The 13,624-nt window shown below is 48.9% G+C and overlaps 1 protein-coding gene across 1 annotated transcript; it reads left to right on the forward strand.

Annotated features, from left to right (window-relative positions):
* The first annotated feature begins 806 nt into the window (after positions 1–806).
* PTGS1 (prostaglandin-endoperoxide synthase 1) lies at positions 807–13,538 on the forward strand. The gene is made up of 11 exons (XM_072984559.2): positions 807–934; positions 1,064–1,132; positions 6,996–7,112; positions 7,322–7,462; positions 8,096–8,239; positions 8,971–9,152; positions 9,895–9,978; positions 10,570–10,816; positions 11,154–11,440; positions 11,854–12,001; positions 12,315–13,538. The coding sequence occupies exons 1-11, from the start codon at positions 928–930 to the stop codon at positions 12,680–12,682; spliced, it is 1,794 nt and encodes a 597-aa protein (XP_072840660.2). The 5' UTR covers positions 807–927; the 3' UTR covers positions 12,683–13,538.
* The last annotated feature ends 86 nt before the right edge of the window (positions 13,539–13,624 follow it).

The raw sequence follows: 13,624 nt of genomic DNA on the forward strand, positions 1-13,624 counted from the left end.
CCCGCCTATCTGGTCATTATGACCCTAAATCTTTAAAAGGCTCATCCAGAAGTTCAGAACGGATTGAAGAAAAGTGCTGGGGGTGCGGTGGGGGACCTATTAAACCCCCACACAGCTACAAACCCATGAATCCGAAGTGCCTTCAAAATTCAAACGTGCACCCCTAGGCAAGGTGACAGAGTGGTGCCCTTTTTCCAGCTTCCTCGGGATCCCAGGCAGGTTGGATGGGGTTGACGCTTTGCAAGAGAGCCCCTTTTTTTAAAAGGTGGAAATGTGCTGTGCAAATCAAAAGCTTGTGCGGTTATAGAACAACGATGAAGAGTGCTGTGGAACCCACAAGCTTGCATCAGCTCAGGAAAGAGCTCGCAGAAAACTTTGTGAACTCAGGTTTTAAAGCTTTGTTTGGAATAAGCAGTTACTTGCTACTGATCTTCCCAAAGGAACTACGTTCCGATGAAAAGTGCTTTAGGTAGAAGGGCAGAGAAGGGTGCTCTTCTGACCCCAGACCTGGCTGAGCTGCCCTGCATGAGGCCAAGAGGTCAGTATGGGGGGGGGGGATGGCAGCCTCTGGAGCTGTCAAAGTCCTTTCCACTTTCCACCCAGGATTTGAGAGGGCCAAGGAGAAATCTAGAGAAAATCCCTCTGTTTGATCAGCTTTTTCCGGGTTCTGGGTGGTAATTTAGACCAGCGGGGCCCTCCCCCACCCCCAGAAAACCCCATCCAGAGCCCACCAACACTGTGTGTGGAAATGCAGGCAGAAGAAGTTGGGGGGGGAGGAAAGGGAGGAGACTTTGCAGAAGGGTGGAGACTGCCAGGATGCTTTTTGAGTGAAGAAACAGCAGGAAAAAGGCACACAGCGGCCGGGCGGGTTCAGAGTGCAGAAGGGTCTCCCTCCCTCCCTCTCTGTCACTGACTCAACTTCTTGCAATGTGCTGTAAGTCCTGCTCCGTTTTTTCCGAGGGCTAGTCTTCCCCGCTCTGCCTGCTACCCTTTCGGATCTCTTAGGGAGGGCGCCTCTCCCACCGTTGCCCAACCCGATAAAAACCCCTCTCCTACCTTGCAGGGTTGTTTGCTGCCTTTCCGCTGCTGATGCTGCTGAGCCTGGAGGCCGGCCCGGGATGCGCCAGCTCAGGTAGGGAACCACCAGGCACTGGATCATCCTTAAATCCCCTTTCCTCTTTTTTTTTTGTTTCGTTTTATGCCACAGACGTCCGCTTATTTTGTTCCCAAGGCTGGCCCTACCGTTGGGCAAGAGAGAGGGGCAACCGGCCACCTCTGGTGGCAGGTGTCACTTAAGAGCAGGACATTTTTAACCTCGTGTTTAGTCTATTTTTAAGAAGAGAACTTCTCTGGAGATTATTCTGTGTATACCAGAAGTGTGTGGCCGGATGGCAAAGAGGCTACCATTGAAAAGTTACTTTCTGCACCATCAACAAGAACGGCAGTCCACAGAAGTAATTCCCCCCCCCCCTAAAATTACCCTTCTGTTGTAAACTACAAGAGGGCATTTTACTGATTTCTTGTGCTGGTCCTACTGTGTTTTTCTCATAACTTTCCACCTTCTTCTGTTCTGTCTAAACTGGTGGATGTGACAGTAGCTCGTGTGGGCAGACACTAAGGACTACTGACTTATTTATCTGGGTGAATTTAATGACCCTTGCCCAGAAGGCTGGACAGGGCTTCTTGTACGCAGCGATCTGGAGGCACTCTGCCCTGCAGGCCTGTGTTACACAACTCACAAAGACTTTTAAAAGGCATGCTTTGCATTATTATACTCCTTAAGGTAAAAACAATAAGCATGGATGCTTGGCTTTGGTTATCAAGCAGAACTGAAGCTGGTAAAGGTCGGAGTGTAGGAAAGTAAATTGTAAAACAGCACGTACAGTACTTACAGTTACTGCTCTCAAGGTCAAAAAGCTAATAGAACCCAAAAAGCAAAAGTTAGTGGTTCCAAGGCATGCATGTTGGTGGATTCTGGGCATTGTAGTCCACAACTGTAAGACCTCTGAGTGCTGTATGGAACATCTTTTCCTCCCCACTCCTGCAGCGTTAATGTCTAAAATAAAGGGGTCCCTCTGGGAGTGTAAAGACTGCTTCTTCATCATCATTTCTCCCCACTGGTTCTTCTGAATGCACCCTGTGAAATTCACCACAATGAGGACTTGTTAAAGCTTCTGGGAAAATCTGAGTTCTGGCCCATCTTGTCTTGCAAATTCAACACCTCCTTCTCTGATCACCAAATATTTTTCAGGGTTTAGGTTTATAAATGCTGCTGTTTACAGGCAAAGAAGAAGTGTGCAATCTAAGACTCAAAGCTACCTGAATGGCTCGCCAGTCAAAATATTTATTTTAAACATTCTTATCTCACTCTTCAGCCAAAACAAAACAAAAAAAAGTTCTCAGGTTACGTAAGGAGCAGGACAAAACCTGCCCACACATCGAAAGGCAGGGCAGAAAAGGAAAAAAGAGATGAGGAGGGAAGAGGAAAGAGGGGGGGAAAAACCCAAGCAAAGGCCAGCATTTAAAGTTTTTTTTTATGAAGACAGGGCTAGGAGGTTTTTTCGTCTTAAAGAATTTGCAAAGTGGCTCGCTTTGTCTTGCGCTTGGTCTTTCGGATTTAAGCATGGGGTTCCTTCACAGTCTTTGACCTCTCCAACACAAAACTCTGCAGGAATCATGTCTCTCCAACACCGAAGAGCTTTTGGCCGTACTTGCTGGCTCTTTGCAAAGTCTGTTTCTCCTCTCAGCCTTTTTCATGGTACAAATTCTGTCTCCCCCCCCCAAAAAAAAACACACCTTTGTAAGCCCCCACCCTTAGTCCAAGGCAGCTGCCCCACTCCCCCTTAGGATAGGGCCGGCCTTTCCAGGCCCTAGGTAGCAGCATCACGCTGGGGGAAACGGAGTAAGCACTCGGAGGATGCAGCTGCAGCAAATATTATCTGCTGATAAAGCTTCCAAAGAGGTCCAAATTATTTTTTTTTCCTGACTCTTTCGGAAGTGGGAGGGGAAAGCGAACCCACAGACGGCTTCTTCAGGAGAAACTAGATGCTGCTCAGCCCTGGCGTCGCCGGACTGAGATAAGACCAGCTTCCTTCGCTTTCGAACCAGCAAGATTTCTTCACACACCAGTCTCTTGGCCTCACATCCCTCGCGCCGTCCATAAGGCAGAGAAGCCACAAGAATTCTGGACGGGCTCCCAAAATCACCCACCTACACGGGCACAGGCGCCGGACTGGATGGCTGCAAACGGCCGCCCACCTCAGCTTTGTCCTGGAAATAGACTCCCATGCGTTCCCTCTCTGAACTTGAGTCCAGGCGTCAGATGTTCCCCAGCGTCATGAGACAACGCTGGAAACTCACATATAATTTACCAATAATGGCCCTGGGGGGGGGGGGAGAGAAAAAGAATAAAGGCCAGCCGGGCTGCCCGGAATGTTTTCTTGTCGCTTGTAAACTTGGAAAGGAAGAAAACTGGAATCCAGCCTTCCTGGGTCCAGATGTTTTTTATATATATTTATGTACGCACACAACCAAAGTTATCGTTAAGCGGCAAAGCGTTTTCTTGAATGCCGGAGCAATTAGGCTTCTCCTTTTAATGGTGTTGAACGTCAGAACTCAGCGGCCGCCGCCACCACCACCCGTAACCACCTTCCAGGGCTTTTAAGGCCATCTTGCCACAGGGATACTTTGTTAGTCTGTTGTATCAAAAATGGCTAAAAGTCTTTAAATGTTTTTAAAAAAATCAGGCCGGATGTATCAGCTCTAGGCTGTTTCTGGTGGGTTCAAAGTCTCGCATGAAAGCAGAAGTGTTGAAGAGTTTGTTCTGTAGCTCGCTAGTCTGGAAACGTAACCTTTCCAGCCGGCGATTGTTAGCCATGATGGAACATCCAGGTTCAGGAGCAGTCTACCTCTAAAAACCACATACTGAGGATCAGGAAGGACTAGCTGTTTCTCTGATGGGCTACTGCAGAAGGTAGGATGCTGGATTTGATGGAGCACCTTTAGTGAGGTCTAGGAGGGTTCATTTAGACACTTCTTCTAGTGATGGACATTTTTTTTCCTCCTGGGTAGGAGACCCTCTTGGGAGCCCCCGGGAAATGGGAGGCACCATTGTGTCTGTGCGTGCTGATGAAGGGACTCTGAATAAGAAGTAGGCACGTATTTTCATGTCCCCAATTTCATCAGGCTTGCAGTTACCATGCAGATGACATAATAAAAACAGAAGGTGAACCGAGAGGTCTCCGGAAACATGCAGATTCACGCCAAAAGGGAAAAGCTCCCGGTCTTTGTTTGGGAGAGAGGAACGCAAGAAAGGCCGCTCGAGTCCAAGATGACTATAAACAGAAGTCCTAACGAAAACAAAACGTTCTTGATTCCTCCACCTATTGCTAAACCGCCCTGTTATTTATTCCTTTGCTCAGAGCCACAGCTTGGAAGACTCCTGTTCCAAACATTCCCAAATAAAGGAATCCGCATCAGAGGAAGATGGGCTTTGCAATCCAAACAAGAAACCTTCCGGCAGGTGTCCGCCTTATTGGGGAAAGACAGGCCACAGTAAAAAAGGCAGCCCAATAGGGTGAAAACTCAGGAGCGTGGAACACATTTTTTAAAAAGGAACTAACAACATTATTCATTACTTCTGAGTAGTTACTGCTCTGGCTCTGGAAGTAATTAATTTGTTTTTGGTGTTACTAATGTGCTTAGGTGTCACCACCAGCTAACTAGAAAGATACAGGGAAGTGCTCTCTGCTTCCCTCTAGTGGCCGGTTCTGATACTGCCCCTTGCCAATATTTACAGAAGAAAAAATACATAATACTTTCCTTTCCTTAACACTTGGGTTCAATAAGAGAGTGTCATAATCAGTGGTGCTAACTGTCACTGCAGTTTTTCTGAACTATAACTGACAACAGCCGTACCCTTACGAAATGCTTGATTTACAAAAGGCGCATTTCAGTTAAAACCCACAGTGTAAAAGGAACATCCATTCCCCTCTAGCGTTCTTTCTGAGACGGGATTCTCCTTATCTCCAAGGGTGGTAAAAGCCTGCATCCTGCTCCAGTTTGGTTTTCCAGGGCTGTTTCGTACTTCCCTTTTTCATGTAAACACTCCATCCTTCTGCGTCATCTAAATCCTGGTTTATAAGCTGCAGCTGTGGCCTGGCCCTGTGGCACGCCAGCAGCAAACAGCTGCTGCCCAGCTGGAAGCTTTGCCTACATCCCAAGGACCCAGGAGTCCGGGAAAGACCGGGTGTAGTTGAAGATCAAGTCCCCGCCTCAAGGAATTTTTGTTGTTGTTGTTTAGTCACTAAGTCATGTCCAACTCTTTGTCACCCCATGGACCAAAGCACGCCAGGCCCTCCTGTCTTCCACTGCCTCTTGGAGTTGGGACAAATTCATGTTGGTCGCTTCGGTGACACTCTCCAACCATCTCATCCTCCGTCATCCATCCCCTTCTCCTCTTGCCTTCACACTTTCCCAACATCAGGGTCTTTTCCAGGGAGTCTTCTCTTCTCATGAGATGGCCAAAGTCTTGGCTATTTCAGTATTGGGGGGGGGATTCTTAAAAGCCTCCAAACCCACCTCGTGTGGCTGAGACACACCAGGAAGGACTCATCCGTGGAGTTAAGGAGGAAAGGTTGAAACACAGATTGGGGGAGAGACACAGCCATTTCCCATTTCCAATTTCCTCCCCAGCTTAAGTATGGCAAGAGATGGCCAAGATAGGGGTGTGTATCTGGGGGAAATTTCTGGATTCTTGGAACACTATGTAGTGCTGAAGCAAACAAATAAAAAAACAAACCCCAAATTGAAAATAAGAATGACCAGCGATGGGATTGTAGATTTATGATATGGTGCATCCAGTTTTAAACAGTTCTAGAATAATTTTTCACTGTTTTATGATTGAGATCTTTTGCTACAGGGGAGGCTGACAGTGTTGTTGTTTTTTAAAAAAAGGAGAATGAAACCATAGATCAGATCCCCGAGAGGCTTTCTTAGGCAGAAATGGGCATGTTTATACAAGAAATGGGCCATTTCTGGGGCGTGATGTAAGGAACTTGCTAACTGGCACGTGCAAAAGCAGGGCGCCTAATTCTGCCATCACCTCCACCATCACGCGGAGCCCTGTCTCCCAGTAAGGCTGGCACCCCTTGGCCTCTTTGGGTCTTCCCAGTCAATGCTTCTCTTTAAGGTCTGGCCTGGTTCCGGAGAAGCGATGCTCTTTTGGGGGGTGGCTAGCCCGGTGGGTGGGTGGGACTGGATGCAGAACAGCTGGCGGGGTCGAGGGTCAGGAGAGAGACACATGCTTGTCTCTGCCTTCTTCGCTCCTCGTCTCCTCTTCTCCTTGTTTATTCAGTTCTGATTGCCTCCAGGCCTTATCTCCCCCCCCACCCCCGTGTCCTTTTGGGTCTTTTCTTTATGGGGCCATAAAGGCAATTAAGAGCCCAAGGAGGCCTTTCCTCATTCCAAATGAAAACCATGATGTGCTCCTGCCAAGGTGGCTTCGGAGACGGCAGCCTCTACCATCTTCTCCACCAGGACCACCAGCCCATCTGCCTACAGGTCCTAATGGGCTAATGTTTTCTCCCTCCCTCTCTTTCTTCTCTTCCCCCCCCTTCCACCTTTCCTTGGACCCTTCTTTGCAACACGTCCCCCCCATAAACGAGATAAGGTGAGCTCAAAGGCTGGCTGCAAGTTGGGTAACTTCAAGATCTAGCCAAGATAATGCTGCAACCTCTCTCCTTCCAAAAGCCAACTTCAATCTTAACAACACCCAGCTTCATAAAGAATCCCGGAGGACTCAAAAGCTCATCCTTTTAATGCTATTTCTCGAGGTCCCCTAAAGGTCTTACTTAAGCCCGATTTTGGCTACAGATCACACAGCTGTGCTGGGCTCCTTTTCAAAGTTTCCTGTCCATAAGGAAGAAAACCTCCTATATAAATAAACACAACACAATGATTATCCTTTAACTCTTTCTCTCTCTCTCTCTGTACAGTGAATCCATGCTGCTATTTCCCGTGTCAACACCAGGGCGTGTGTGTCCAGGTTGGCGCGAAGGGGTACGAGTGTGACTGCACACGGACTGGGTACTATGGCAGAAACTGTAGCTCACGTGAGTATCTCCCGCCAAAATGGTTCTAGACAATCGTGTGGTCGCAATGGGCCCTCCAGCTTCAGATGCAGTCTACCCCAGAGGATCCAAAACGGAGGATATAGCACTGGGAACGTGATTGCCTTCATGCCATGGGTCTGGCGGGCTCCAGTGGGAGACTGGAAGCCGGCGTAACAGGCCACGGCTGGTGTTTTCCTGTTGTTCTCCAGCTGAATTCTGGTCGCGTCTACGGGAAACCTTGAGACCCCGGCCGGCCTTCTACCATTTCATCTTGACCCATTTCAAGTGGCTTTGGGACATCATCAACACCACGTTCATCCGAGACACGCTGATGCGGATAGTGCTGACATGTGAGTAAAGAGCAGAGGTTGGGAAATTTGGGGCTGCAACTCTCAGAATTCCCCAGTTCATCGGTGACCATGCGGGGGGCGAGGAAGTCAATTTGGGAAATCATCATTAAAAAGGAACAGATTAACTTTCTCAGGCACTGGTTAAAAAAAATCAATAGACTGAGGAGGTAGCCAAGGTTTGAGGAGGGTGAGAATCTGGGGAAGCAGAGAGCCCTAAGATTGTCAGAGAATGCTTCTCCCCCAAGAAGGGGAAATTTAAGCAAAGCCACAAGAGGGGAAATGATTCTAGGGCTCCTGATCATAAATTGGGGATACATTGCACTGGGAAACCATGCTGCACATTTCTCGAAGAAAATGGAAGGTGCCTGTACAAGAGGAATGCTGCAACAGGTACCTACTGGCTAGTACCTGTGTCGTCACCAACGCTTGTGCTTTGCACAGCTCTTACTCATTTCAAGGGGGCTTTCCCACAAAAAAAACATCTCAGTGGATTGCACCCAATGAGTCATGTTCCCAATAGTGCCACCAGATCTCACAATTGACTTGCCCACCGTTTCTTCACCTCCGAATCGCGCCGGTGCCAAAGCTGGTCTCGGTTGTTTCCTGACGTTTTCCCCCTCCCTCTCCCTGCAGTGCGGGCCAATCTCATCCCCAGCCCGCCCACTTACAATTCTGACTATGGGTACATCAGCTGGGAGTCTTACGCCAATGTCACCTACTTCACCCGTGTCCTCCCTCCGGTGCCGAGCGACTGCCCCACACCCATGGGGACAAAAGGTAAGTGGGGCCCACCTGGGCAGAACACCTCTCCCTAAAAGTGTTTTAGGTGATTTATTTCAAGTGGCTACACGTCATTTGTTGAAACAATTTAGAGGTTTTGGGGCACCTTAAAGGCTAAGACATTTCATGAGACAATGTTTTCCTGGACGTCACATAGAATCACACAATAGTTGAGTTGGAAGGGGCCTTCGAGGCCATCAAGCCCAACCCTCTGCTCAAGGCAGGAATCCAAATCCAGGCATATCTGCCACACGGTTGTCTTTAAATTTCTCTTGAATACCTCTAGCATTGGAGTGCTTAACACCTCCCGATGTAATAGATCCCATTGTCGTACTGCTCTAACAGTTAAGAAGTGTTTCCTGATATTCAGCCTAAATCTGGCTTCCGGTAGCTGCCTCCACCTGCTTCACCGGAAGCTTGGAGGCAGGCATTATTCATACGGCAGAGAGAGGGGGTAGGTATAAAAACAGGCAAAACTGTGAAATACCAGACATCCTTTCTGATTGCTCTGAATTCAAAATACATCTGTTTGACTCTGGGAGGGTTTCGCCATGAGACTGACAGATTTCCACTCCAGCAGCTAAATACTGCGGCAGAAGTTTTCCAAGTTTAGGAGACAACTTTCTGTTTATCCCTGGGTTTAAAGCAAGTTGGGGGGAAGCTCCATCCTCCATCCCTCAGCCGCACTGACCTACAAGCCAAAGGACTGCTTTTTGCCTACCCTGCAGGACCGTTGGAGCTCCCGGAGGCCCGGCTGGTCGCAGAGCGCTTTTTTCTCCGGAAGACCTTCCACCCTGACCCTCAGGGTACCAACCTGATGTTTGCCTTCTTCGCCCAGCACTTCACGCACCAGTTCTTCAAGACATCGGGGAAGATGGGCCATGGATTCACCAGGGCGCTGGGCCATGGGGTGAGGACAGTAACATGATTAAACGCTGTTAGCGTTTCAGGCAGATCTTAATACCTTGCCAATGATATCTGAACCCTGTGCTTACTTTCCAACTGCAAAGCAAAGGAGGTATGAGAAGTCCGTGTTGTGACAATCAAATGGCTTTCCAGACTTGAGGAATCCCTTCTTCTAATGATGTGCTCTTTGAAATGTACAGTTTGTTTTTTAGCCCCGGAAGCTGTTGTCAACACTCAGGCTCTTTCCTAGGATGTATCATTCATGCAAATAAAGAGGAATCCAGAGAAATGAAAAGCAGAGGCTGTGAAGAGTACCTTTCTCCTAACCAGAAACTCATACGACACTTTCCATGCAAAATTCTATTCCACCTAGTTCTGAAAGCTACTTTGGTGCTTAGGAAAATACAATAAACAAATTCCTTCTATAAGTCATAAACAAATAAGCATACTTGAAACCTCGTGGCCTTTTTGGAACAAGAAAGTGCTGTTCGGGGCGTTCAGGGAGTTCAGAAGGAAAAATAGCTCCCCCCCCCCCGAGAGGGAGACAAATTAACATGGCTGCTGTCATTCAGAGCCTGGAAAAAGTTACTTTTCTTGGCCATGCTGGCTAGGAGATGACTATGATGGTTGCACAACACTGTTCTCACCTCCCATACCTTGCAAATGAGCTTGCTTTGTTTTCTGATTGGTTTGAACCCCGTCTCTTGTGAACACAGAGGTTCACACCGGCCTTTTCTTTTCTGCAGGTAGATCTTGGGCACATCTATGGGGACAACCTGGAGCGTCAACACCAACTCAGACTCTTCCGAGATGGGAAGCTGAAGTACCAGGTACGATACCGTGGTGGGCGAAGGCGCCTCCCGCCTCGGGCTGGAGGGAGCTCAGGGATCAGGGGAAAACAAGTGTGTGGCACAGTAAAAGCAGATGTGAATACAAGGATAGGGGGCGTAGTGGTGTCTGGAAGTTGGGGAACTCCAGTTTCCAGCTGTGGCCAGTATAGCCCATGGTGGGGATGATGGGAGCTCCAGTCGAATAAAATCTAGAGGACTGGGGACGCTGTGCCTTTGTTAAAAGGCAAAACCTTGGGAAGTGGCGCTTTTTTTTGGCCTCCGACTCCCATGTTGGCTGGGGGATTCTGGGACATGTAGTCCAGTTAAAGGAATGTCCACAACTTCAGGCCCGGTGATTTCAATAAAGGATCTCCTAACTGGTGGCCAAAGGATCTCAGAGAGAGTTTGCATAGGGAAGGCATTGCATGAGCATTGGGGGGGGGGGGGGAAGACACAAACACAAGCTGTCCTCCTGGGCAAGGACCCGATCCACCCAGATGCCACCCATAGTGTGTGTGTGTGTGTTTTATGGCATGCATATTTTTTTTAAATCCAGCCAGTCTGGTCTACCCGAGTGTTGTCTTTTTCCAGATGGTGAATGGGGAGATGTACCCCCCTACCGTGCGAGACGCCCCTGTCCACATGATCTACCCCAAGCACATTGTGGCAGAGGAGCAGATGGCCACGGGCCAGGAGGTGTTTGGGCTCCTCCCGGGACTTATGATGTACGCCACCCTCTGGCTGCGGGAGCACAACCGGGTCTGCGACCTGCTGAAGGGCGAGCACCCGACCTGGGAGGACGAACAGCTTTTCCAGACGGCCCGGCTCATCCTGATTGGTGCGAAGGCGTGGTGAGATTATTTGGGGGGAGCAGGGTGTGTGTGTGTGTGCCAGCTAGGGAAGGACGGTTCCCGTGGGAGGCGTCTCTCAGACCCTTGCCAGGCTCAAGACAGGAAGTGAACCCGGGGGGAAAGCATGCTCTACTTCGCAGGGATGTTGTGATGAAAAGCGTAGGGAGGTGGAGGATCCCATCTGTGAGGTGCCCATGCTTGCTCAGGGGAGTGTGGGAGTTATAGTCCTAGAAGGGGGGGTGTTCTGGGCTTTGTACTTGCCTAACACAGCCATCCATGCAGGCAGCCACCCCCAAATTCACAGTTTTCCTCCTCTCCACGCAGGCGAGACCATCAAGATTGTCATTGAGGACTACGTCCAGCATCTCAGCGGCTACTACCTGAAGCTGAAGTTTGACCCAGAACTTCTCTTTGGGGTGCAGTTCCAGTATCGGAACCGGATCGCCGTGGAGTTCAACCAGCTCTACCACTGGCACCCATTGATGCCAGACTCCTTCAGAATCCGGGACCGAGAGTACCCCTACGACCAGTTCATCTACAACACCACCATGCTGACAGACTATGGCGTGGAGGCCCTGGTAGAGGCCTTCTCTAAACAACAAGCCGGCCAGGTAGGTCTCCGGTGGCCGTGTCTACCCTTCAAGGCGTGAATGCACTGGGATAGTGCAGCCAGTAGACCCAAGAAATTTCAAGTTCTTTCCCCGGGACCGGCCTTCCTTAGATGACTCCTATCTGGAGGTTGCTAATTGATACAGCTCAGGGGTTTAAATCTCTGGCTGCAGAGCCAAAGATTCCCCGACTGGGCTTCCTTGGCAGGGGGTGGACTAGATGACCCATAGGGTCCCTTCCAGCTTTGAAGCTCTAAGATGATGGGGTTGAGGGTGATATCCTTCAAATGATACACTACAGTCATCACCCCCTAAGTCTCACCTTTTTTTTCCTTCTTGGGATGGCTGGTCCTTAAGGGGATGATTTCCCCCAATCCCCTCTTGTTAACGGCATTCTGTTGCCTTGCGCTTTCCAGATCGGCGGCGTAGCCAATATCCACAAAAACCTCCTGAAAGTGGCCATTGGCGTCATCGAAGAATCAAGGCTGCTGCGACTTCAGCCCTTTAATGAATATCGGAAGAGGTTCAACATGAAGCCTTATACCTCCTTCAGGGAACTGACAGGTACAACCAGCAACTTCTCACCCTCTCCAAAGAAAAAAAATTCAATTAAAAAATAAATCACATAGGTACGACTCATTGCATTGCCTTTCAAAAGTTACTTTCACCTGGGTTTGTCAAATTAGTTATAAGTAACTCTTACATATAACTAGTTACTTCCAAGGTAACTGTTACCTATAACTAGTTACTTCCAAGGTAACTGTTACCTATAGCTACTTCCAAGGTAACTTACCTGTAACTAGTTACTTCCAAGCTCTGTTCCAGAGAAACATGGCCCTGTTCTCTTACTCACGGGCTCTCCTTCTCTCTGACACAGGGGAGGAAGAAAAGGCGGCCGAACTGGAAGAGCTGTATGGTGACATTGATGCCCTGGAGTTCTACCCCGGCCTGCTGGTGGAGAAGAGCCACCCAAACTCCATATTTGGGGAGAGCATGATAGAGATTGGGGCACCCTTTTCTCTAAAGGGCCTCTTTGGGAACCCCATCTGTTCCCCGGAGTACTGGAAGCCCAGCACGTTTGGCGGGGCGGCCGGCTTCGAACTGGTGAACACGGCTTCGCTCCAAAAACTGGTGTGTCTCAACGTCAAGAGGTGCCCGTATGTGGCTTTCCGGGTGCCGGAGGACGGAGAGGCGACAGCACCGAGCGACACGTCCAGGCGGAAAGACCTCTCAGCCGAGCTCTAGCAGTGCCACCAGGAGCCGGGGGGCTGCTGTCGAGTTTGGCCAACATCTCTAATGTGTAACATCTTCCCCGTATGAAAGAGGGAGTCAAACAGACCATGGCCGGAAAGACAACAAAAGGAAAAGAGAGAGAAAGAAAGAGAAAGCAAAACATCCATCTTCATCATCAACACACCCTTCTAACGTACTGTGGAATTCCTCTGCATTACAGACAGAGAGCAGCAGAAGAAAAAACAAAGTTTGATTTGTTAGGCGAGCTGAAAGCTGTCTATCCATGTTGGTTACCTTCTCCCCACCCAGGACTGTCAGAGGCTACAAACGTCCGCCCCATCCCACCCCCAAGAGGCTAAGAATGCAGTGCAACAATGCAAGCTAAGGGTCTCACTAAATGTTAAAGAGTCACAGGTGCTGAACCCACATGTCACCCCATAACTGGTTTTCCTCCTTGACACTCGAGGAATCAGCAATCAGACAGGCAAACAAAGTCTCTTGTTTCCTTCTCAATGACCAGTCACCAAAACAGAGCACGCTAAATTCAGGATCCGGAGGTGGAAAAAAATGGAAAAATATGTTGCTTTATAAAAAATATGACTTTTACCACTTGAGGGAACACCCCACTGAGCATCTTGCTTCATTTGCTCAGAGATACTCGGTTTTAAGGCTGTCGCGGAGACCTGCCTGAAGCTTGCAAAACACAGAGTGGGAAAGTTTATTTTTTCCCCAGCTGATTTCATAGTTATGTCTGTTCCTGCAAATTCAGGAATGGTGGGGTTTGACCAGGAAAGAACAGATATTGTGGAACGAAGGTGTGATGAAGGGTGACCTTTCAAATAAAAGGGGCTGTGTGTTTTTCCTAAAAGTTGTCACAACTGTTGTTATTTGTTTCGTGTGTGTGTGTGTGTCTGTGTGTGTGTGTGTGTGTGTGTACGCACCTTCAGGCAGATG

The sequence above is a fragment of the Pogona vitticeps genome, chromosome ZW-PAR (genome assembly GCF_051106095.1).
Source record: "Pogona vitticeps strain Pit_001003342236 chromosome ZW-PAR, PviZW2.1, whole genome shotgun sequence".
Classification (NCBI taxonomy): Eukaryota; Metazoa; Chordata; class Lepidosauria; order Squamata; family Agamidae; genus Pogona; species Pogona vitticeps.

What these genes read in the sequence shown, in the direction of transcription:
- PTGS1 (XM_072984559.2), top strand. An exon ending in TGGCAGAAACTGTAGCTCAC is followed by an intron (nt 7,113 to 7,321) that starts GTGAGTATCTCC and finishes GTTGTTCTCCAG; the next exon opens with CTGAATTCTGGTCGCGTCTA. An exon ending in GATGCGGATAGTGCTGACAT is followed by an intron (nt 7,463 to 8,095) that starts GTGAGTAAAGAG and finishes CTCTCCCTGCAG; the next exon opens with TGCGGGCCAATCTCATCCCC.